The sequence below is a fragment of the Hippopotamus amphibius genome, chromosome 1 (assembly GCF_030028045.1).
Source record: "Hippopotamus amphibius kiboko isolate mHipAmp2 chromosome 1, mHipAmp2.hap2, whole genome shotgun sequence".
Taxonomy (NCBI): domain Eukaryota; kingdom Metazoa; phylum Chordata; class Mammalia; order Artiodactyla; family Hippopotamidae; genus Hippopotamus; species Hippopotamus amphibius.
The window spans coordinates 61,173,466-61,198,209 of NC_080186.1; the positions used below are offsets into that span (position 1 = coordinate 61,173,466).

Here is a 24,744-nt window from a genome sequence, read left to right on the forward strand (position 1 = left end):
AGGAAGAATGGCAGTAGGTGAAGTATACTGAGTAGGTGGGAGAGCAGTGGGACAGTGGCTGGAGAGGGAGCCCGGGGTAGATCCTGTAGAGCTCATTGGCCATGGCAAAATGTTTGGACAACGTGATTTGTACTTAATTTGAGCTGAATGTGGTTCACTCTGTTTTTCATTCCTTTATCTTACCACAGCCTATAGATGTCATATAGAACAAATGTAGACCTTCCTCCATAGAATAGTCTGTTATATAGTTGAAGATATGTATCCTGTCCTCACTGAACCTTTTTTGGGGAATAGACATTTCCATTTCTTTCTACTGTTCCATCTGCTGTAGCAGAAGCCATCTTTATTCTGGCCAATTTCTTCTACACATCCTCCACTCTTTCTATGTTCCTCATAAAGATGGTAACTAGGCCACTAACATAGGATACAGTATGCCTATTTCCTTACTCTTTAATATATGTTCTATCCATACATCCCAATATTATAGTATCTTCTTTTTTCTCTCTTTTTTCAGCCACACAGTTTAGTCATATTGAGTTTTCGGCCAAAACCCTTGAGTCGTTTTCTATATCATCTGCTGTTAAATTACATTTTCCATTAACCTATACCTCTATGATGGCCATTGTGGGTTTTTGTTGTTGTTGATTTTGGATTCAATGGAAGAGACATTTATCTTTATTATATTTAGTATTATTTAATTTACTTTATTACACCAGCCTTTCAAGATTCCTTGGGATTAAATTTCATCATGTGCTGGATCTGCTATTTTTTTACCTGCTTGTCATATAAAAATAAAATAAACATATTTTCTGGATACTCACCAAATTCATCTAAAAATGTTTAGGGCTAAGGACAGACTCATGTATAAGATCTTTAAGGGCAGAGACTGTCTGTCTTGTTCATCGTTCCTTTCGCTCATCACAGTGTCTAGTACAGGCTATGTTTGATGTATTAAATTGGAAAAAGTGCTCAGGCTCTTTGGTATGACACCAAGAACCTCCTTTCAAACTGATACAAATCCATCTTGACTATCCTTTGAGTAATGTATAAATTCATTGGACTACATTCACATTCACCCAATTATCATCTTGACCACGGGATAGCAAGAGAGACCTTTGTTTCATTGCTGCTCAAGGATTTCCTAACTACTACAATTTTATGATCCACCCGTCTTGCAACTCCTGTGCAAATGGAAATGAGGTAGTCAGAGATGCCTGACTCGTAGAGAGCCTGGTTCACGCTGACACCTGCAAATTGTCCAGTGGATCATTCTCTAAGTGCTTACAATCTGGCCCTTTGAAGATCCACTGCAGGATCATTCTGGGGATTACGTTTCAGAACACACCTTCCATTCAGTTTTGGAAAGTAAGATGATATTTGTCTGTCTGCCATGTTTCCTCAAAGATCTCTGGCCTTTCAATAGTTTTCGCTGTCATTTATTGGGCCTGGAAACATGAACTCATTGTAGGGAGCTGCGTGCTCTCTTAAAATTGCTTTGCAGAAGTCTTGCTTTAGTTATCCCTGACCATTTTCCCCCTACCTTCTCAGTTTGAATACCACTCATCATTATTGAAAAGACAGAAATAAAAGAGACAAAGATTTTTTTTGGCATTCACAAACTACTATTTGTTCCAATGTAATTCTGATCAGATATAAGTATAACACATTTTTTGTTAACCTTAGTGTTTTTTGCAACAAGTAGCTTTTGCTGTTTCATGTAATTCTGTGTACAGATTGGTGCCATTCTTTTATTCTTCTTTGTTCATTGGCCTTTTTTCTTATGCTTTGTATGCGACTCATGTATAAGCTCATGAGAAAATTGTATAATTACATTGCTTTTTCCCTTTCTTCCTCATAGAGAGATCACATAGTCAGAATTTCATTTTTGATAACTTCTTAACCTCTTGAGGTGTATTCTTGTTAAGAGTCTTCTGCCATGGAATCATATTTTCTTCAGTACCTCAGTCTCAGACTTTCTAATCTTATATCCAGCTTTGCTTTTCCTAATGATCATCCAGGGACATTTTTCTCCTGGGGTACCATTACTTTCATTTCACCAACGAACTTCTCCTTTCTGGCAAGTCTTAGGTTTAGAGTTGAGATTCTTCTAGATATTTCATCTACTCTTTGGGAGATGAAATTTTCTGTGTATTATGCCAAAAGTTAATCAAGAATTATTTTATCTGGAGGAGACCCTTAGTAAATGTCTGATTATCTGAAGCTACATCATAACTCTTTCTTATTCCATCCCATCAAATACTTCCTATTGCTTTCTGTGAAAGCCTGTTTACCATGTCATGCTACAATATCAAATTTATTTCCTTTACAACCTATATTCTATGTTAGTATGTAAAACACCTGAGATTATGAGACTGTGAAACTTGTTTAGAACACATTTCTCTATTATTTTTATTGAAATGACCTGGCACCACAGTCACACTGTCATGTTTTTTTCTACATAATTTAGATAAGAATTGTTTGCTTGCAAGAATTATGTACCTATTTAAGCTAACTTAAACTAAAAATAGGGGACTTAATGACAGAATATAAGGTTATGTCATAGAATATGTGACCATGGAGAATAGCTGGGCTCCATAAGGAACTCAACTGACATCTGGACACTTAGGAACTGATATTGCTCTGTGTTCCTCTGATTTTGAGTTTCATTTGTACCATTCTCCGCTTCTGTAGCCCAGCATTCTTCAGTGTGCTTCAGTGTGCACAAGGCAGAAAATGGTGATATCATCTCCAGGGGACACGACCCTCCAGATCCAGTGCCACCCCCCAAACAGTCTTGGTACCCCTACTGTAAACTCTCTCCCATATCTAATTGCCTTGGGATGGTCTATGGCTTATGTTCTTTGGTATCACAAGCTCACCCAGTCCAGCCATTTGGAGCTAGAGAAGAAAGGACCAACCCACTTGATACCCAAAACTGGGTAAGATAGCTTTTCTAAGAGGGGGGTGTGAAGGCACAGCAGAAGAATGACTTGGAGCTTCCATGTTAGAACTACCATCCTCCACTCTATTTTTGCTATAGGTCTATTTCTATTTTTAACTTTTTTTTTTTCACAATTACATTAAGTAGTTTATAGACAAACACAGTCTTACACTTCTTTGAAAGATACATTCCTATTTTAGACATGGGTCTTTAATTTCAGTGTTTTCAATCATGGTTTAGGACTTCAATTTCATTCATTGATATCTCCCATATTTTCTTCTTTCTCCCAAAAGGAATCAATGAAAATATCACCTATATTCTCAAATATTTCAGTTTCCTTCCAATGGTGTTATTACCCTAAAGATATGTCCCCATTGTCTCTAAGGGAATCAGCATGACTGGGTGGCACTCCTGGGCACAGGCTTGAGAAAGATAGCAATACTAGCTCTCCTTTGGTTTATTATAGCTGCCTCTAAACTCCACCACAGGGAAATACCAACACCAATATAATTTCTTCATCCCAGGGTCAGTATTTGATATCTTGAACTACCAGGACTGTTCAATTCTGACATTTTTTTTCCTTCCTCAAGGGAGATCTAGCCACTTCCCATCTCTCCCTCAATGGGAAGCACATCTTTATATATGTATTTCCAATGGACCAGCATCTTCTTTTTCTTCTCTCTGTCACATTCCTGTATTCTTTATTCTATGGATTCTGATTTTGATTCTCTTCTCCTACGGGTTGTTCTGTTGAGTTTGGGATGAAACTACTTTTCTAAAAGGTCTGGATTTACTTTGGGGAGTAAGCTCATACCTATTGCCTATGTTTAGTTCAATAGAATTTCCTCACCTTTGCTTTCTGCTTTTCCTTTTCATTAATTCCTCTTTATATTATTGGATCAAGTATTTGTTACCAAGCCCAAGTGCACTCTACCCGCCACATAACAGGCCAATAAATCAAGAGACAAGTTGTTGGGGCAAGGAAGAATGACTTTTATCAGAAAGCTAGCAGACTGAGACTGCAGAGAAGTGTCTCAAAAAAACCCCCCATCTTGTCTCAATCCAAATTCTGGGTTCCTTTTATACAGAGGAGGGGGAGGAGGAGGGGCCAACTGTGGCACTGACCAATGGCTGAGTGGGGCTGTTGTAGGTCATGCCTGCCTTGCCCCTATTACAATTCCCCACTGTCAATGTCCATTCCACAATCTTGTGGGAAAAGGGGCAATGATCTTTCTGGTTACTTCCCACTGAACAGGGGCAATGAGGGTGTGATCATGAGATAGAATTGAACAGCTTTGGGTCGGGATTATTCCTTAAAATTTTTAGTAAGCAATTCAATTCTCTCTTTATCTACAGCTATTTGAACCTAATGAAATTCCTTCTACAATGAAAATTTAATCTTAATACTTATTCTTTTTGAAAAGCAAACTTGGGCTTCCCTGGTAGCACAGTGGTTAAGAATCTGTCTGCCAAGGCAGGGGATGTGGGTTCACGCCCTGGTCTGGCAGGATCCCACATGCCACAGAGCAACTAAGTCCGTGAGCCACATCCACTGATCCTGCGTTCTAGAGTCTGTGAGCCACAACTAATGAACCCACATGCCACAACTACTGAAGCCCACGTGCCTAGAGCCCATGCTCCACAACAAGGGAAGCCATCGCAATGAGAAGCCTGCAGACCACAAGGAAGAGTAGTCCTTGCTCTCCACAACTACAGAAAGCCTGTGCACAGCAACAAAGACTCAATGCAGCCAATAAATAAAAATAATAATAAAAAAGAAAAGCAACCATAACCCTTCTAAGGGTTCACAAATCCGTTGCTCTCTAGACCTCTCAGGAGTTGAGTCATTTTCTAATGAGAGTGGGGCTACTTTAATCTAAGTGTGATGAAACCATGGCTTTCCTCTAGCTAAATTGACAGATAAGTGCCCGTGTGGTTCTGTCCACCTTGTAGTCAGCTGGTGCTCAAGCCCTTGTTCTCTTCAGATTTTAAGGGGGACTTGGCTGGAAAGGATGTAAGGCTACCTTGGTTGGATAGGCAGACCTGCTGGAAGCAAACTCATGAACAGAGCTTAGTATTACATCCAGAGTTTTAACATAATCAGCAACTGCTAGAACTTTCAGAGCATTTACAGATTCCCCTGCCTGGGCAGACACCTGGAATGACCTACCATACACTATTTCAATGGGGCTTAATTTAAGCCTGCTTCTAGGAGTCACTCTGATCCATAGCAGGGAAACTGGCAAGGCCTTATCCCAAGTTAAATTAGTCTCTTGACATATTTCAGCAAGGTGCCTTTGTAATGTACAATTCATTTTCTCAGTTTTTCCTGTTGATTGTATTCTCTAGGATGAATGTAGCTTCTGATTAATTTGCAGTGCTTTAGGCACTTGTTGAGTTATGCTAGAGACAAAAGCAGGCCCATTATCTCTTTGAAGGGAGTTAGGCAGTCCAAATCAGGAGGTAATTTCCTTAAGGAGGACTTTAACCGCTTTGGAGGCTTTTTCTGTCCTGGTGGGATATGCCTCCTCCCATCCCCAAAAAGCATCCCCAAATACTAGCAGATATCTGAAATTTCCTGCAGCTTGAGTCATTTGAGTAAAGTCTATTTGCCAGTCCTCATTGGGGCAGCTTCCTCGGTATTGAGTCCCCATCTGGGGAATTCTGACAGCAGACTCAGGGTTATTTTTAGCACAAATCATACAATTTTGAGTGACTTGCTGGATGGTTCTTTGTAGGTTAGGCCCCATTATATATTTTTGAATCCATTGTAGGGTGGCATCACTCTCATAATGGGTACCATTATGAATGTGGTGTAGCACAGTGTCCAAGAAGGCCTCAGGGCTCAAAACAATTTTTTGTGCACTCCATTTCCAGCCAGGTGAAGTGTGACCAAGAGTGAAATCCCACTTTTTGGCCCTCTCCTTGTCCTTTTCTGAATACACTGTCTGGTATTTTGACAAGTTGATCTGTGGGAGAAGTGACCGTATCAGGGCTTGATGGTCCCCTTCCTTTGCTGCTTTCTTTGCAGCTTGATCAGCTAACTGGTTGCCTTTTATTATGTGAGTTTTGCCCTTTTGGTGGCCTGGGCAGTGTATTACGGCCACTTGTGAGGGCTTATGGACTGCTTCTAAGAGTGACAGGATTTCAGAAGCACGTTTTATGTCTTTATTGCTTGAAGTGAGGAGCCCCCTTTCTTTCCAGGTTGCCCTCTGAGCGTGCACCATGGACAATGCACAGTGAGAGTCTGTGTATGTATTTACTCGCTTGTCTTCAGTGAATAGTAGGGCTCTTGTCAGAGCAATGATTTCTGCCCTCTGAGCTGAGATCATTGGGGGCAGGGCTTTTGCTTCAACAATCCTTTCAAGTGTTCCCACTGCGTACTCAATGTGCCACCTACCTTGGTCCATCAAGCCACTTCCATCGGTGTGAACAATTCCATGTTCTGACTCAGCCAAAGGTTGGTCCATTATGTCTGGTCTGTTAGAGTACAGAAGCTCAGTGATGTGTAGGCAGTCGTGCTCTGGGATTGTGCAGCATCAATCGGGAGCAATGTGGCTGGATTTAGAGCTGAAATGACCCAAAGTCCTATGTTGGGATTGTCTAAAAGAATGGCTTGGTCCATCTACGTCTCTACAAATGACCCAATTTTGTTCCTTTTTGTGGCTGAGTAGTATTCTATTCTATATATATATATACCACATCTTCTTTATCCATTGATCTGTTGATGGACATTTAGCTTGCTTCCATGCAGAGTGAAGTAAGTCAGAAAGAGAAAAAACAAATATCATATATTAACACATATTTGTGGAATCTAGAAAAATGATACAGATGAACCAGTTTGCAAGGCAGAAGTAGACACAGATACAGAGAACAATCGTATGGACACCAAGAGGGGAAAGGAGGGGTGGAATGAATTGGGAGATTAGGATTAACATATATATATATATATATATATATATATACACACACACTAATATGTATAAAATAGATAAATAATGAGAACCTACTGTATAACACAGGAAACTCCACTTTGCTATACAGTAGACACTAACACAACATTGTAAAACAACTATACCCAAATAAAAGCAGAAAAAACAAACATACAAACAAAAAAAACAAAAAAGCAAAGAATGGCTTGGTACTTTCCTATTCTCCCAAAAGTCAGCCAATAGCCCCCTTTTTGTTCCAGACGGGACATGGTTAGGGACATACACAGTGATGGCTTGCCCCAAGGCAAACTTCTCAGCTTCCTAAAGGGTGTCACCAGTAGCTGCTACAGCTTGAAGGCAAGGGGTCATCCCTTAACAGTCTGTTCTAGTTGTTTTGAGAAGTAGGCAGTGGTGGAGGGATATTCCCTAGAGTTTGATTTAATGCCCCGAGACTGATACCTTGACTCTCATGGACAGACAATTTGAAAGGTTTCTTTAAGTCTGGTAGTCCCAAAGCCGGGGCTAAGACTAACTTTGTTTTTATTGTTTCAAAGGCTTTTTGGCACTCTATAGTCCAAGTAAAGGGCTTAAAATCATGTCCCTTTAAAGCCTCATAAGGCTTTACTATGAGCCCATAGTTCGGGATCCAAATCCAACAGAACCAACCCTGCCATTCCCAGAAACCCCCTCAGTTATCTGCAAGTCTTAGGTGTTCCCAACGCTGCAATTGCCTGTTTTCTATCAGGCAAAAGACCCTGCTATCCTTGGGAAAGGACGAAACCCAGGTATGTGACTTGTTGCTTCACACTTGGGCCTTTTTCTGGGAGGCCTTATATCCACAATTGGCCAAATAATTCAGGGTTCTTATTGTATTTTGTAGACACTTATCATATGTAAGGCTTGCTATGAGCAAATCATCCACATATTGGAGTAAGAGTCCTTCATCCAATATTAAGTTTCTAAGATCCCTAGCCAACATTTCCCCAGACAAGGTAGGGGAATCCTTAAATACTTGAGGAAGAACTGTCCAACAATACTTGTATTTCTGGGTCCTGACATTCAAAATCAAACAGCTTCTGTGATTCTTCTGCAATAGGAATGCAGAAAAAAAGCATCCTTCAAGTCCAAAACTGAGAACGAGTTGTATTCTCCCAGAATAGGTGTAAGCAGTTTGCATGGATTAGGTACCAGTTTGCATGGATTAGGGTGCAAATCTTGGACTATTCTATTAATAGCCCTCAAGTCTTGGACAAAGCAGTACTCTTGTTGAGTCTGGCTTTTCGACTGGGAGAATAGGGGTGTTATATAGGAACCTGTGAGGTTTAATCAGTCTTGTTTTCAAAAACTTTTTGGGAGTTGGATGAATTCCCTTTTGGGCCTCTTGCCTTAGAGAGTATTGTTTTAGATTAGGTGTCTGAGTGTCCCTTTTTAACAGGATTTGTACTGGCCATGTGTTTTTGGCCTTCCCTGGGTGCCATCAGCCCACACTTCCAGCCTTACCTTTTCATAGACCTTGAGGCAGGGGTGGGGGAAGAGCTCTGTCTCCTTTTCTGGGGCATTCATGAGTGCCCTCTGTAGGCGTATAGCATGCTCTTGCCAGACCCAGATGTCAAGCTGTCCTGGTGAAAAAGTTACTTGGGCACTTAATTTACAAAGGAGATCTTAGCCCAAAAGAGGGATTGAACATGCTGGCATATATAAGAAACTGTGTTTCAGGGTGAGGTCCCCTAATTGGCATTCTAGAAGTTGTAAGAAATAACAATTTTGTACTTATTCAGAAACCCCCATAACCAGGATAGACTGAGATGTTTTCTGTGCCACCTTGGTGTTTACCACAGAGTATGTTGCACCTGTATCTATCAGAAAGTCAATCAACGTGTTCCCCCACTGTCAAAGTTACCTGGGGCTCCTGTGGGGAAATTGGAATTGGACGCCTCAAGTCCAAGGAAGCCCCCAGGCCTCTTCTGTCATCATCAGGGTGTCCTTCTCTGTCCACCATATGAGAGGCTCCTGTCTTTCCTTTATTGTTTTCTTTCTTATTCTTTAGGCTAGGTCAGTCTTTTTACCAGTGCCCTTCGTCCTTAGAGTAAGTGCATTTTTCCCTCCCCAGTGGTGGCTTACCACTCTTTGGGTTCCTTGCCTTTCGGGAATCCAGGGCTGCTGCCAGAAAAGTCGCATTCCGTCTTGCATCCATTGTTCCCTTTTGTTGAACACTTTACAAGCAACATCTACTAATTGAGAAGGGTGCGTTCCAAATGCACTAGCTAACTTTTTTAATTGACTTCTTATATCTGGGGCACTTTGCCCAATGAAGGTCATAGTTACCATTCTCATTTTCAGGGGACTCAAGGTCTACATAGTGCAGCATCTATAAGCTTGATAAGTTCTTTATAGAAATTCTGATGGCTCCTCATTGGGTTTTGGTGTATCTCCTGAATTTTGTTTAAGCCCTTTTGCCTATGTACTCCCTTTTGAAGACCTGCTAAGATATGCTTCCTGTAATGTTTTAGGAGGGGCATATCTCCATTGTTAGGATCCCAGTCAGGCTCAGCAATAGGAACTGCCAGATTTGCATCTGTGAAGCTGGCATGCTTCCTCTCTAGCTTTGTCAATGACCATCCTTCTTTCATCCCCAGTAAGCATCATATTCATGAGTGTGAATGTCTGCCCAAGAGGGATGGTGAGTAGCAAAGATAGAAGTGAAGATTTCAGTCATATGGAGGGGGTCCTCTCGGTATGTAGGGTTATGGTTTTTCCAATTAAACAAATCTGAAGTTGAGAATGGCCTGTGCATCCAAAGAAACCCAGCTGATTGGTCATCTGCACCAAAGCCTCCTACAGGATATCAGTGCAAGGGAAATTGCCCTGCTCTGGAAGTGGCTCCTAGTCCAAATTGGGTGCCCTGTCGGGTCTTAGATGGTAACACCAAACCAGGCCTCTGTGCCCCAGGGTTAACATAGAAACTTGAATTGATCCCCATACGTAGGGGAAATAGGAGGCAGCAAGGGGGTGGTTGGAACAACTGCTGGTGCAGCCTGCTCGGCCAGTGGGGGAGCCAGGTTGGCCGGAGGGGGATTTAGGTTTTGGAATAACATGCCCTCACTCTCACTGTCTCCCTCTTCCTTTTGTAGAACAGGTTTTCCCTTGGTTTTCCTTTCAGACTGCTGTACCATAAGGTGGCAGCCCTCTTGACCTCTTTTCCTCCTGATGCAGTAGCATAAATGCTTCTATGTATGGAATCTCACCATTTTTACCTGTTTTGTTTTTCACAAAACAATTCTAATTGTAAGATCATATAATAATAAAGTCAGCCATTCAAGGGCCATTGCCGTCCTGATCCTAACATATATCGGCACCACACACTATTACAATAGAATATCATCTCTCCCACAGCTATATTTTGCCCATTTATTTAAGATACACCCCAAAGGGCTTTCCTTAGGGACAGATGAAATATTTCCCATATTTATAAGTTCCAGAACAACAAAACACAAAAAGCACAAGCAAATTCCAATACCAAAAGCACAAACAGATTCTATTATGAATGAACGCAAAACAAAATCCTACGAACCAAACTGGTTCACAAATCAGGCAGAGTCCAACAACAATTCCCCTCTCCAACAAGGTACCCCAATCAAATGAACAAACTGGCTTTTCCCTTAAAGGAGAAGCCCTAATTGAGAGGGGAAAATGTTCCTAGTTGTACACACCAGAGCAACTTTCCCTACTATATGTAGCCTGTTGACTCCCAAATATTGATTCCTTGCTCCAACTGCCAAGTGCTGGGGCAGCCAGTGCTGCTTCTGGGAATTTCAAAGCGAAGATCCTCAGGACAAGTGGTCATGGCAGCCGCTAGGGCCTTACACGAAAATTTCCCAGTCAGGCCAGCTGGCCAAAAGCAGCAAGGCTCCCAGCTGGCTTCGCCAAAATTTGTTACCAAGCTTGGGCTCAGTAACATTTTCACTCTCTTCATTTTTAAAGTCAGGATTTTGTACTTTTAAATTTCTCTTCTAATCTGATTTTATTGGAATTATTTATGCTCAGATGCGCTCTGCAAAGCTAAAACATATTTTTCAAACCTCCTTATATTTTCAAGCATGTAAGTTAGCTAGCTAGTATTCAACATTCCCATAACTTACGCTTGCTTCTGATAGGAAGACAAACTTTGTTTTTTTTTCTCAGCTTTCCATTGAACCAGTGCCATTATGTCTCATGAATTTTGGTTGATTAAGACATCAAGATATAGAGAACAAAACATGTGGATACCAAGGGGGGAGAGTGCTGGGGGGGCTGTTGTGATGGGATGAATTGGGAGATTAGGATTGCCACATATACATTACTAATGAGAAAAAAAATATCAAATTGTACACTTTAAATATATGCAGTTTATTATGTCAATTATATCTCAATAAAAATTCTTTAAAAATGTAAAAAAAAAGACATTGAGATACATATTATTCTATATCACATCATTTTTAAAAACATCTCTTGAAATAGAAGTTGAGCATAGTCTTAGAGGTCAGAAACACCTCTGTGATACCGGACAAGTTACTGAAACTCTATAGCCCTGTTTCCTTGTCAGTAAAATAAGGATTGTAACAGTTCCTACTGAATAGCATTGTTATGAAGATTAAATAAGAAAGTGTGGGTTGACTGTTAGAGCTTTAGTTATTTTTACGATTACTTTTGTTAGAGTGTAAGCCTCTTCAAATTAGGAACCATGTTTCAGATTTTATTAAACAATGAGTACTTAATACAAATTTATTATTATTCATTTATATAATAATTATATTCAGTGATAAAATTTCCAGGAAATGAAATACACTGGAACTAATATTACTAGATTTGATTCTGGTTTCTTTATGCTACAATTCTTTCCCCCCAAGTCGGTGGGTTGTTTTATTTCTTTCTCCTAACTTTTTTCTTTCTGAAAAATACTACTCATTTCTAAACTTTCCTTTGTCTTCTCTCACTGTAGGGGGATTCACATTCAAATTCCATGAGTATTTTCAGTGTCAACTGTGCCAGGCTCTGTGCTAGGTGCTTGAACATACTTAGATATTATCTCTATTTCATGGAGAAGAAAACCAAGGTTTAGGGAGTTCAAATGAATGGCCCAAGATCATACAATTAGTAAGTAGTAGCTGCAAGAATGACCAATTAAACTTAACCATAAACCATTGAAAAGAACTCTAAGATGGAAATGACTAAGTAGCTTGAGATACAGAGATATATAAATGTTTTTTCTTCAAAAAGGGGTGAGGAGGAGAGTCAGGGAATTCTTTGTGAAGATGAAATTACTCTAGGAGATGGCCAGTCAACCCATGGACAATTGAGAGCTGACTGATTTGGAACAAAATTTTTTCCTTTCACTCCCTCCATTTTCACTTTAGGTATATATAATGGTGTGTGTTTATGTCATATAAATGCAAAGTAGATAAATTGCCACAATTTGGAAGATAAAATGGTAAGCATGGGAGAAAAGCATTTTATTTGATGCTATGTGGACCATAAGTAAATTCACAGGCTTTTAATGTATAAAGAATGGATCTAGTAGAAGAAGACCACTTACCAGTGTTGAAAATGATAGCACATATGTCCTTTCACCAAGTTGAGTTACAGTTCTCATAATACAAAACTAATCCTTGAAATGCTTGGTAAATATGCTGATTCTGGGTACAAATGAATCCTCCGCTTCTGAAGGCTTGGTATGGGCTCCGATTTAGGTCTCCAATACATGTCCAGCGATTTTTGGTGCCCTTTTGGGAAACACACCATTTGGCATGATCCTGATAAGAGCTGAAATAAGATTGTTTAGATATCTTAATTGCTTTGATGTTGTAGACGTGGTAAGGGAGGGAGCAGTTTGAAGGAAGCTCTTGTCTCTTTCGCTGCCAGGTTTCTGTTAGCAAATGTGTCTTCAACCGTTGAGCCATCCAGGCTGCAAAGATGTCTAGAGTTTTTAAAGAGAAAAATAGTAAGGCTAGGATTTATACTTAGCTAAATCCCTGAAAATATCCTCAGGAATAGAATCATCACTCATCCCTGATATGTGGATGTCACAAGCACAATAATAACAACATGATTGAGAGAGCGGACAGGAGAAAATTTTGTAAATGCTACAGTGATATGCAAATGTAAGTTATTATCACTATTAGTAGGATGACATTGGTGTCTGAAAATGTCTTCTATTCCACACAAACAAGGGAGCAATATATGTTTTTGTCCTAAAAAGACCTTTGGAAAGAGTGTTAGTAGGGAATTAATAGCAACTGATTTATGATCATAAATATCAATTGAGAAACAATGTACAGGATGAATTGGGAAGGCTACATTAGATTGGAGAGAGGAAAAACACCAGGTTGTCAAAATAACTGTGATAACAAACATAAGTATAGACTATGGCCATGGCAGAAAGTTTAGAGAGGATAAGATAAATGTGAGAGTTATTAAGGACCTGGAACTGATTGAATTTGATGATTTGATAAGGAGGGGTGGTGAGAAAAAAGAGGGATTGAAAGTTCCCAGGTGACTGTGCAGCATATGAGAGAAAGAGTAAGATATGTGAGGGAGCATGATGAGATGAGTTTGGCATGTTGAATTTTATGTGGCTGTGCCACCTGCAAGCAGAAACGTCCCACTCACTGTTGAATACATCCATCAGAACAGATGTCTTGGTTGGAGATCTAGACTTAGGAATTCTCTGAGGGCTTGCTGGATTTGCATAGCATGATTATGTAGATGAGATAAGGATGGGTAGAGGACCACAGGGCAACCTAGTCAAGTAAGGAGTATGCAGAGGAGGAGGACATGGCAGAAGAGAATTATAAGAAGTGGGAGGAAGACCAAAAGACTGTAGACTCCCAAAACTCGGGGAGGGGAAACTTTCAGAAAGGAAAGGGTTCCAACTGTGCTGAATTCTGCAGAAGCTATTTCTGTTCTGTTAATTTTTGGATCTCTAATGCCTAACACAGGGCTTGGCAAGTAGTAGGCATTCAGTAAATTTTATTCAATATTAAAGGATGGAAGGGAGCAAAGAAGGAAGACAATGAAGTCAATTAGATGGTCATTGGTGATTGGGAAGAGATTGTAATGTCTACAGACAGAAAAGCAAAACTGCAGTCAAGGAGCAGTGAGCAAATAAAGACCCTGAAGAGTTTTCTAAAAATAAATTTAGAAGAAAAGAAAAAACAGAGATATAGAGAATCTAGAATTGAAGGAGGGTTTTTAGGAATGTTTGTTTTCTAAGGGGCTTGTTGAGCAGGAGAGCTGAAGTAGAAGAGGGAGAACAGATTGAATGTATGAATCAAAGTATTCTGAGGTCGGGACAGGTTCCAGGGCACAGGGGGTGCACTGCTTCTGTTTGGATGAGAGGAAACTGGTAAAAAGGAATGAAAATAGATTAGATTGTTGAGGGTGTGATGTGCTCTGGAAGTAGTTTCTCCCTGGTGATCTCGATCCTCTCTATGAAGGAAAAAGTGAAAATGAAAGTGAAGAGGGAGGGTAAGGCAAAAGACTTCAGGGTAAGGAAGGCTTAAAGTAACCACTTAGGGAGTGAAAGAAAAAGGAGACAGCTTGACTCTTTGCCCATCTGAGGCTGGAGACCGTGAGTTTTACTTGACCTCTGGCTCAATGGTTGTGAGATACTTTTGTGGTTGGATCAGCAACACTTCTATTCGAGTGACTAATGTCTGAATTGGTCCTTGGCGTCCCTTCTCTCTTTCCTTCCTTTGTCCTCCCTCCTTTTCTACTTCTACTCCCCTGAATATTCAGAATATTTCCTCTTTGCAACCCAAAGTGAGTCCAACAGCAGTGTTATAGTGTATTGTTTGATGATGGTCTTTCATACCGTCAAGAAAAGAATCAGACTTTGCAAAATGGAGGAATTTTTGTCCCTGGGCTGACTGAAGTGTGGCGAGGTGCCGGCCAGGGGTCTCTGATGAGCTGAATCTGGCACACAGCTGGGGCATGTGAACAAGCTGCTGGTGAAAGATTTCTGGGATGGAACAGCTGTAAATGTTTGGGTTGCACACCAAGAGCTGAGAATCTGAATCAAGAAACAACAAAGAGAAGTTGGGAATTAACACACAAATGGAAGTGCTTTTTGATATTTTAGATCTTCTTGTGAATTTAAAGACTAAACAAAAGACAGAAACAAAAGTATTTCCTTCTTTAAGCCAATAGTGTTTAAAGTTTTGGTTAAAATAGTTGACACCTATTGAGCACTCCCTACTTCTCAGGCATTGCTTTGTGAGCTTACTAATTTAATCATAATAACAATGTTATTATTAGGTCAGTTCTTTTATCATCATCCTCATTTTATAGCTGAATTAATGGAGAATTTATGTCACATGCCCAAGGTTATAAAGCTTGTAACTGAAGGAGTCAGTATTTAAGTCCAGGCCGTCTGACCTTGGAGGCCATGTGTTTTTTCTCCCGTGTGTACACTTATGAAAGTAGAGAACACCCATGTACTGATCATCCAGCTCCAAAAAAGACCAACTCATCTGCACGCACACCTAATCTTATGCTATTCAGCTCTCTAATCATTACAGGAACTCATCTAGTTAGACTAGGGCTTAATTTGGGTGAGAGGCTCAGTAATCCTTTCCATAAGATGGAAATCTGATTAAAAAAAAAAAACCCAACATATTCTAAACCTCCTATCTCCAGAGACAAGTCACTCTTTACTATTTAGCAGCTTCTTCAGTAAAAAGTGATTGGTAAAATACCATTCCTACTTCTCTTCCCTATTCCTACTTTGGATTTTCCAAATCCAAGTATTTTCGGCCCTTTGAGCTTGAGTTCTTCAGGGAAGAGCATCTGGTTTAGGCTCAGAAGTGTCACATTAGTGGCCTATAGGCAACATGAGGGGGGCACAATTTAAAAAATAAATAAGATTGAGATCATATTTGAAAATCAAAGGATCTATCTCTTTCCCTCCCTCTCTTCTACTTTTAGACCCTCCCCTAGATTTCTGCTTCCTCTAAAAAGCATGGAGATGTAGGTCTGCATGCCCACAGAGCCACAATATAATGGAGCTGAAGATTTTGAGGGATGTGAGGGGAGAGTCAACACCCCAGTTTGCCATTGTCCCTACCGCCCATGCAATGTCCACCTGTGTCACCCATTTTTGTTACCTGCCTGCCCACTGTAGACATTTGAAACTACTGCCTCTGATCAAGTTCAAAGACTTCATTGCTGGACCAGGAAACCAAGGTCCAGTAAGTAAGCCTGCCCAAGATCTAACCATGGCAAAGCCAATATTAGAATCTAGGTAACAGAGGCTTTATGAATAGAGAAGTAAATGAAGTGATAAATTTATTAATCCATTTCCAAATCCCTTCTTCAGTATTGTTATCTCTCTCTCTCTCTCTCTTTTTTTTTCACACTCTAGTGTTACCTATTGCTTCATACTGGTTGTACTTGAAAGTTATGCAGATGCCAGTTTGTCCATTTCGTCTCCCTGTGGGTGGGTAATCATAGCCTTCTTCAGGAATTGGAGGAAAATGGGGAATGGAATGAATCAGCCAGAACCCCTGGACTCTGTTCCACAGGAGAAAACCTACCAAAGATACAGTTAATACAGATAAATTAGAAAAACAAAGCTCCTTTAAAAAAAATAGAGTTCAAAGCTACAACATTTAAGCCCTTTATACTTCAGGCTAATGTTTTATTAGGCTAATAATTACAAGGATCATGCTCTTTTTTCAACAATTTCAAAACCAATTCAGATATACATCACTTTGCCCCATTACTGATAATAACCCACTACAAAAGGGAGCTAGGGCAGCCACCCTATGAAGAGTTAATAGGCATTTCATGTTGAAAGTACAAGCAAAATTTGTTTTGGCAGAATGCAAATTTGCTAAACTGGAATTTGACCTTGTTAGGCTATATAGTCACCTGGAAAGCTTCAGATAACTTCTTTACTGCTAAGAAGCTAAGCTATTTTCAAAAGCCAACTGAAAAACAGAGTTGAAAGAGAAAATATCAAATGAAAAAATGTACTTGCAGTAATTTATTGTGAGAAACGGATGCTCATTTATGCACAGAAGTCACCGTATTCACAAGTTTGAAAAAAAAGAGGCAGAGAGAGAAAAAAAAAGGGAAGCCATATTCTAAAGCATCCCAGTTAATTGTATTTAGTAAAAATCTCTAGAGCGGAGTAACGTGAAAGCCGGAAAGGAAGAAAACAGAAAGATTTTTATCATCTTGTGACATGGCACAAAGAACCATGTCCAACAGGCATCTATGACTATCTCTGTGCTTATAAATATATCAAGATAGTTTTGGTATGCTAACTAGACTCTCCAGTTTGCATATGACCATGCAGACATAAAAGTCATGTTTACCTTAGTGTTAGAGTAGAAACTAAATGCCTGCCAGTTATTTCTTTTTCAAAGAACACACTTTAAGAAAGCACACTATTGCTCTGTCAGTGGCTATGGAATCAATACCTGTGTCGAAATGGAAAATGTTCAAAGTTCAGTTGCCTCACAGAGCTGGATGACCTTCAGGGGCTCTCTTCTGCCCAGACAAGGATGCTGTTTGTCTGAAACCCTAACTTCTTGGTACAAATGCCACAGGATGTCAGGGCACCTATCGGCAGGGAACTCCCCCATATGACATCAGGTCTCACTCCTTTCCTAGTCTTTTTTCTAAACCCCTGTATCAACTAACAGGGTAGAGTGAAAATGGTGGTGGGAGATTGGTAAAGAGAGGTTACAGAATGTGGTATGTTATAAAAATTGTTGGATTTCATGCAAGTAGAACCATCAGGAGGACAGCTTAGCTAAATCAAAAGCTCTCAGTGCTCATGACATCTGACAGACATTACAAAGTATATTCTTAATCAGAGGTTGCAAACAGGCAGCCCACAGGCCAAATCTAGCCTGTAGCTACATATTGTTATGCTTGCAGAGTATTTTTTAAAACTTCGAATTCATTGCCAACATTTAAAAACTGGGGAGATTTTCCACACACTCTAATTTTCTCTGGAAAAATTGCATTCCCATAAGGCAAGCTGAGTAGTAACTTGCTTCTTCGGACCAAGCACGTACTCTCCGGTCCTCTAGTTACCTGCCAGTTCAGTCCCCTTGGCTTGCTGACATCACTTGCCTGCCCCTGAAGGCATTTGAGTTTGGAACCTTCTGAAGAATACTCGCTGCCGGTGAAAGCTATTCACCGTATATTAAGTTGAAAAAAGTTTAAAGTAGTCATTACAATAGTTTCATAAAAATGTTTCAAAATATGGATTGCAGAAAAAGTAGAAAGTATTACGTGTAATTTTCTAATGAGTATTAGGATTACAGATTTTTTGTTTACTATCATTTTGAGTTTTTCAATAACACATATACATATATACATAGTTTATAAATAGAAAAATACCCAAAATCACTATAATAAAAATTATTGTGGTATAGAATTATATAACAAAATATATAACACAAATTACTATAACATAAAAATTATTTTGAAATGTTTTTTCAAAAACATTTATTTCAAATTGAACTTTATACTGAGAAGAGTTAATTTTACTCTATGTAAATTATACCTCTATAAACATGACAAAAATGTGTATACACACAGAGTCTGGCTGGTATTCCCAGTAGTCAATACTTGAGTTTCTGCTTTAAAGCATACATTAAAAGATATATTAAGAAATAAAATGGGATTTGTGAAAAGGATATTGCAAAGTCAAATCATATCATTATAATCTGTGATACAGAAATCATTCATTTTGATAACTCAGACCATTAAAAAGAAAAGCTATCTTTTCAGTGTGGAATATAAGCCTACTGAAGATGGAATGTTTAAGAATATGCTGATTTCCAGTAGGAAAGAGAAAATAAGAGCCTTTGTCATACCTTTGGTGTGTCCGTACTTTCTGCTGTAATTCATGGATTTGGGGACTCCATCATTGTATATTAGATAGGCTGTGCTGTTATCCTGCAGGAACATTTTAGGGTTATAATGGCATAAATCTTTTACTCATAAATGCTCACAACATTTCTACCAGCTACCCAGCCTGCAATACAGAACTTTCATTAATACACATGAGAAGTCATCCATCCCCCTAATAGGCAACTTTCCCATCGATACAAATTCTATGACAGGCAAGACAGGGCACAAGAAGTCCATTCTCAACCATGCATGGTTCTGTCTTATGTGAGAGGAGCCCTGTGCATTGTGATGCATGTGTGTGTGTGTGAGGGCAATATTCCTATTTCTCTCAGTTATTTGGGACCCATGCTTCTGATTTGGCAACTAGTGTATAATAAAGGAGTACTTAAATATTTGTTCAGGAAATGAAGTAGGAACAGCTAGCCAAGCATTACATCTAAGCTTTTTCCATTAATATTATAGGCATAGTGCAGAACTGACTGTCAGGGTCTAATTTCCTCTGCCTACTTTGTGCTTCATCGCATGGTCATAGCTTCCTGTTTATTCAGGATTTCTCTTTCTCTGCTTCTGCTACCTCACTGATAGGGGAGGATTTTCTTCAATCCATTTCTCCGTGTCACCTCACCTTTCCAACTTGACATTTCCCTGCTTAAAAAAACTGGTGTAATTGAATGTGTGATAGTGGATTTCCTCTGGTAAGGCAAAATGCAAGTAAATTGTCCAAAGAGTTGGCCAAATCTCTGAGTCAAAATGAAGCTATTATTTTGATAGTGTCTCTTTGTCATGTTTTGGAGACTTGCTTATATTTGTTCTATGTCATTCCATTTTAGTTGTGTTATGATGCAGTGACTTTTAATGAAGCCAATAACATCAATATTAAAAAGTCTCAGTGACATAATTAAAAGCAGGAAAGGACAACCCATCTCCTTAAAGAAAAGGCCCTTGCTTGTCTCTCAGAAAAAAAAAAAATGAATAACTGTCTTACAGTTGCTTCACTATTTGATATCTAAAACCATTTTTTTTAAAAAAGGCACAACATAGTATGACTAGCATCCTTGGCTACTATGTTTAGGAATATTCAGGAAAGTAAGCTGTTTTCTTACCTGCATTTTCCATAAATGACCATAGCTACCATTGATATTCGTATTCTCCACTAGAGAACTCTGACAGTTATTCCATGAGCCTGTGCTGAATGCGGTAACAAGGTCATTGTGTGCCTTTGGGGTACAATGTGGAGGGCCTCTGGGAAGATTCGGTGAGGAACTTAATTCTTCTAATAGGTGAAGTTTATCATTCTAACCAGGGGTGTAACAGCCAGCTAAAGTTAAATGCATTGTAACTCTAGTGAAGAGAGACTTTCTCATAAAGGGGAAAAATCATGAACTAAGAATAGGACCTGGAGATTATCACACTAAGTGAAGCAAATCAGACAGAGAAAGACAAATAGCATATGATAACACTTATACGTGGAATCTAAAAAAAAAGAAACAAACAAAAGATACCAATGAACTTATTTACAAAACAGAAACAGACTCACCGACTTAGAGAACGAACTTATGGTTACAGGAAGTAAGGGTGGGGAGGAGGGATAGATTGGGAGTTTGGGATTGACATGTACACACTGCTGTATTTGAAACAGATAACCAACAAGGACCTAATGTGTAGCACAGGAAACTCAATATTCTGTAATAACCTAAGTGGGAAAAGAATTTGAAAAAGAGTGCATGTATAAGTATAACTGAGTCACTTTGCTGTACACCTGAAACTAACACAATGTTGTTAATCGACTAAGCTCCAATATGAAATAAAAATTAAAAAAAAGAATAGGCAGACTTCGGCACCTAGGCCTGTGCCTCTGGCCTTGAACTAGAGCCCTAGCTCCTAACCTACTCTTTTGAAAATGATTAATTAAAAGGAAGACCAAGTGGAACCCTTAACTTTTCCCACCAAACTCATCCAACCATGGCATGAACAACCCATAACTCATGGACATATTGATCGCAGATCTATACTGCATTGTAATGGGAGAGGGTTTTTCTCTCTATTTCCATTAAAGGGGTAAGATAGCAAGTATTGAGCAAATTGGTGGAGTTTGGCAACCAAAAGATTTCAATATGTAATTAGTTCACACTTTGCCCAGTGATGCCATTGGACATAGTACCGAATGTATCAAAAATCTGGCATTGCTGTAAAGGCTGTTGACATATTCCGTAAGGTCTTGGTTAGACGGATTCAGATTCTGAGCTAGCTTACTTCCAGTTGCAAAGATTGGGGGTTCGGTGAGTGAATAGTTAAAGTATTTTGGAAGCTTTGGAGTCTGTATTGTGCATTTTATATGATTCAAATAAATGATTAACTATAACATACCTCAGTGGCATATGCTTCATATAGCTGTTGTAATGTCCTTCCCAAAACACTCTTGGTGGTATTCATTAGTTGCTTACTCCTTCTCCAGCTTCTGGTTGTAGGGTCGAGGTATAGGTACTCTAGCCCGGTCTCTCTACTTTCCTTGTCTCGCCTTTTAGGCAACTTATAAAAGGTAAACCTAACAAAGGAAATAATTATGAATTGCTAACATTTACTAACTGTTTTTGTGATGGCAGCCACTATGTCAAGAACTTAAGTGTATCATCTCACTTGTGTTTCACAGAAGGCCTCTAAGTCTAAGGAAAGGGATTTGCTCAAGCTCTCTGCCTCTTTTTCCACCCTTACTGTTGCTCCTTCCTAATGAAGGAAATGCAAATCTGACTGCATGTTCTAAAAATATTTACTGGCCTGGTGGGTGGGATCCCTGTAGCAGGAGTTTGCATATGTTGAGAATGGCTTCTCTGTCCTTTCCACAGTCTGTAAGGCTGCAGCTGGGAGAAGGCCAAGGCCCAGGCCTGGAAGAGAGAGGTCGCAGACGTGTGCTTCTCTGCTGCCTTAAGTGCTTGGCCTGTTTATCTCTTTGCAGCTGGCTGGCTGGGTCTGAGATTTGGGTTTGGGCATCAGAGTCAGTGGAGGCTTTCTTGAGCCTCTGGCCTAAGCCACATTCTTTAGCTCACTTTATCAGAATGCTCTGCATTGAGGATTCAGGGCCAAGACCAGCCAATTAAGTAAATGCCTTGCTTTCTTTACTATGCATCTCCTATTAGTACATCTCCTTTGGTTATCTCACAGGAAGGAGAGGTGGTTAGGCCCGCATGGCATCCAGACATTCTTGGATCATCTAGCCCAGCGTTTCTCAACATGCTCTATTCACATTTTGGGCCCCATTGTTCTTTGGGGGCCTGTTCTGTGCATTGTAGTATCGTTGTCCTATTAAATGTCAGTAGTACTCCCCCCAGCTGTGCCAATCAAAAATGTCTCCAGACATTGTTGAAAGTACCTGGAAGGCAAAATTGACCTAGTCTAGCTAAGTACTCTTTAATAGCACGGACACCACAATTAACCCTCAATACTCACAGTGAACCAAACATTGTAGTGTACTCACTATTCCCACAAAACTGTGTCTCACACTGCCCAGAAAAGCTTCAAGTTTCACTTGGTTCTCATCAATCTTATGCTTTTATTTCTGCTCTTTTCTGCCCTGTCCAGGCTTTCTTAATCTCAGGGCCAGGTCCTCACACGTGACAGGAAACATGAAATTATTCTTTGACGTTGACCTCATGATCCTCTGCCTTTTAACCCTCACAGGTAGTCACAGCAGCTCAAGACTATGCCTCCCTGTCTGCTCCGCTCAGCATTCTCTCTGACAGATATTGCTAAGTATAACAATATGTCCATTCTGTTGTAGCAAAAACAAATTTTATATATTGATCACAATTTGATGGCCCACCAGTGAAAGGTTTGTGAACTGTCATGGCATACCAGTTAAGGACTAGTGCTTTTAAACATTTTTTTCCTGGATGACTATCTCCAATTATAATCTGAAGTTTTCTGAATCTGTTTCTAGCCCAGATCTCTATGCTGAGGTCTAGGTAAACCCAAATGCAAAGCTGTCTCAGAAACCTCCAACTCCATATTTTTGAAACCAAGTTTGTAGTATTTTGTGACAAATCTACTCATCCCCTGCTCTTAGGGAACATATCCACACAGTCACAGAAGCCAGCAACCTGCAAGTCTTTCTTAACTTCTTCCTCTCTCCTACTACCCTCTGCGCATCCATTACCAAGTCCTCCCAGGGTGTTCTTCCTCTCTAGTTCCTCTTCTTTAACTTGAGTCCATACCTCTTCTCACTTGGGTCATACCTCTTCTCACCAATAGGACTTCTCACCAAAGTCCTATTGGTCTCCATGACTCTAGACTAGCCCCAGCCAGTTGGCCTTCACAGTACTGCCAGTGGGCTTTCTAAAATGCAAATCTGACTTTATCAATTCCCTACTTGAAGTCCCTCCGTAGCTCCCTTTCAAGGTCAAGTTCAGTCTCTGCAGTTCAGCACATGAAGCCCCTCATGACCTGGCTCTCACCTATCTCTCTAGCTCCTCTTCTGCCATTTCCTGAAGCATCAGTGTCACTTAACTGCTTCCAAACTCTCCCCATGACTTATTGCCTCTGGTCCTCCTCATTGCTTCTTCATTGGCCTGAAATGCCCTTGCATCTCCCTTGTTTTTCTAACTAACTCACAATTGTTCTCAAAACTTAGCTCAAAACTATTTCTCCAGAGAAGTCTTTTGGGCGCTACCCTTCCCAGTGCCCCAACTAATGCCCCCTCTATGCTTCTCCCGCATAACTATGAGTTCCTTGAGGGTAAGAAGTATGTTCTGTTCATATTTGTATTTCTAAAACTCAGCTGGTGTGAGCTCAGTAACTGCTTGCTGAGAGACTGATTGAGTGTATTTGTGTTCTCTAGCCTGAAGTTTACACAAAGCTTGATGCCAACGATAACGGCAAACTTAAACACCCTAATTAAAGAGTGAAAAAAGTGATCAAAGCTTTTGGAGAATCCACGACTATAATGTAAAGCTGTGTTTCGTCTCTTTGACGCTGCAGGAGACCGATGACCTACCACACTGTGCTGCCCGGTAAACAAGGTTAAGCAGACAGTGCTGTGGACCATCAAGCCCTCTTTCTCCTTCGCATAAGGAGACATTCCAGGGTCAGGAAAAAAGTAACCTACTTTCTCTCCTTTGTCAACTCTCAAAGGATGTTGGAAGGGTTCTGTTAGGAAAGCCACAATGCAATTAAAGGAAATCGCCAACTGAGAGAAGCAGTCAGCTCTAAGGCACCTCTGCGGCCACCAGCCTTGCCCTGCTGAGAGCGTGAATCAGGCCCGCAAGGGGCTGCTCAGCTCTTTCTCAAGGGGAAGCTCCCTCACTCGGAAACCTACCCCTATCTTGATACGTGGCCCACTTACAAACTTTAACTTCCTTTCTTTTTAAGGGGAGAGGTGGAGTGGAAGTCTCCTTTAGAACTTCACAGCGAACCAGTTAGCCACTAGTACTCAGGCTTTCTATTTGCATGCACCAAGCCTTACATTTCATTTACCTACCAGTCCACAGCTTCACCTTCTTCATTTCTGCACGATATTGTTGTCGCCTCCAGCATCCCAAAGAGGCCAAGGAAGAACAGAGCCAGGGGTGTTGTTAGACGCCTTACTGTCATTTTCTACCCGTCACCTTTATTCCATAGCACAGCAGGAAACTTTCCCCGCAGACTGTGGAGTCTGAGTTTCAAGTCTCTTTCAGACTGTGCTGGCTCTGACGTTTGATTCCATTTACCTCTGCCATTTGCTGTTCTGGCATTTTCAGAATGGGACGAATCCCATGTAATTGTGTGATTCTGTCACAACACACCAGCGTGACTCTGAATGCCTTTGTGCTGAATTGTTGACTGGTTTGCAAAGTCATCAAAAAGTCCTGGAGAGAAAAAAAGGGGATGTATAGTTAACTCTTTGGCGTGAACATCATGTAGTATGAAATTCAGTGGACAGGAAAACTCTGTATTGATAGATGCTGAATTAAATCTATTTCATGTCTTTTTTCC

The 24,744-nt window shown here is 40.2% G+C and overlaps 2 protein-coding genes across 2 annotated transcripts in view; one reads left to right on the top strand and one right to left on the bottom strand.

Moving 5' to 3' along the window:
- LOC130839985 (uricase) overlaps positions 1-24,744 on the top strand; it is a 93,205-nt gene that overhangs the window by 29,396 nt on the left and 39,065 nt on the right. The window lies entirely within an intron of this gene.
- On the bottom strand, positions 12,477-24,363 carry DNASE2B (deoxyribonuclease 2 beta). Its single transcript, XM_057745210.1, has 6 exons — positions 24,251-24,363; positions 21,148-21,325; positions 18,744-18,825; positions 16,277-16,438; positions 14,723-14,920; positions 12,477-12,826 (listed from the first exon to the last, which is right to left on the bottom strand). The coding sequence occupies exons 1-6, from the start codon at positions 24,361-24,363 to the stop codon at positions 12,477-12,479; spliced, it is 1,083 nt and encodes a 360-aa protein (XP_057601193.1).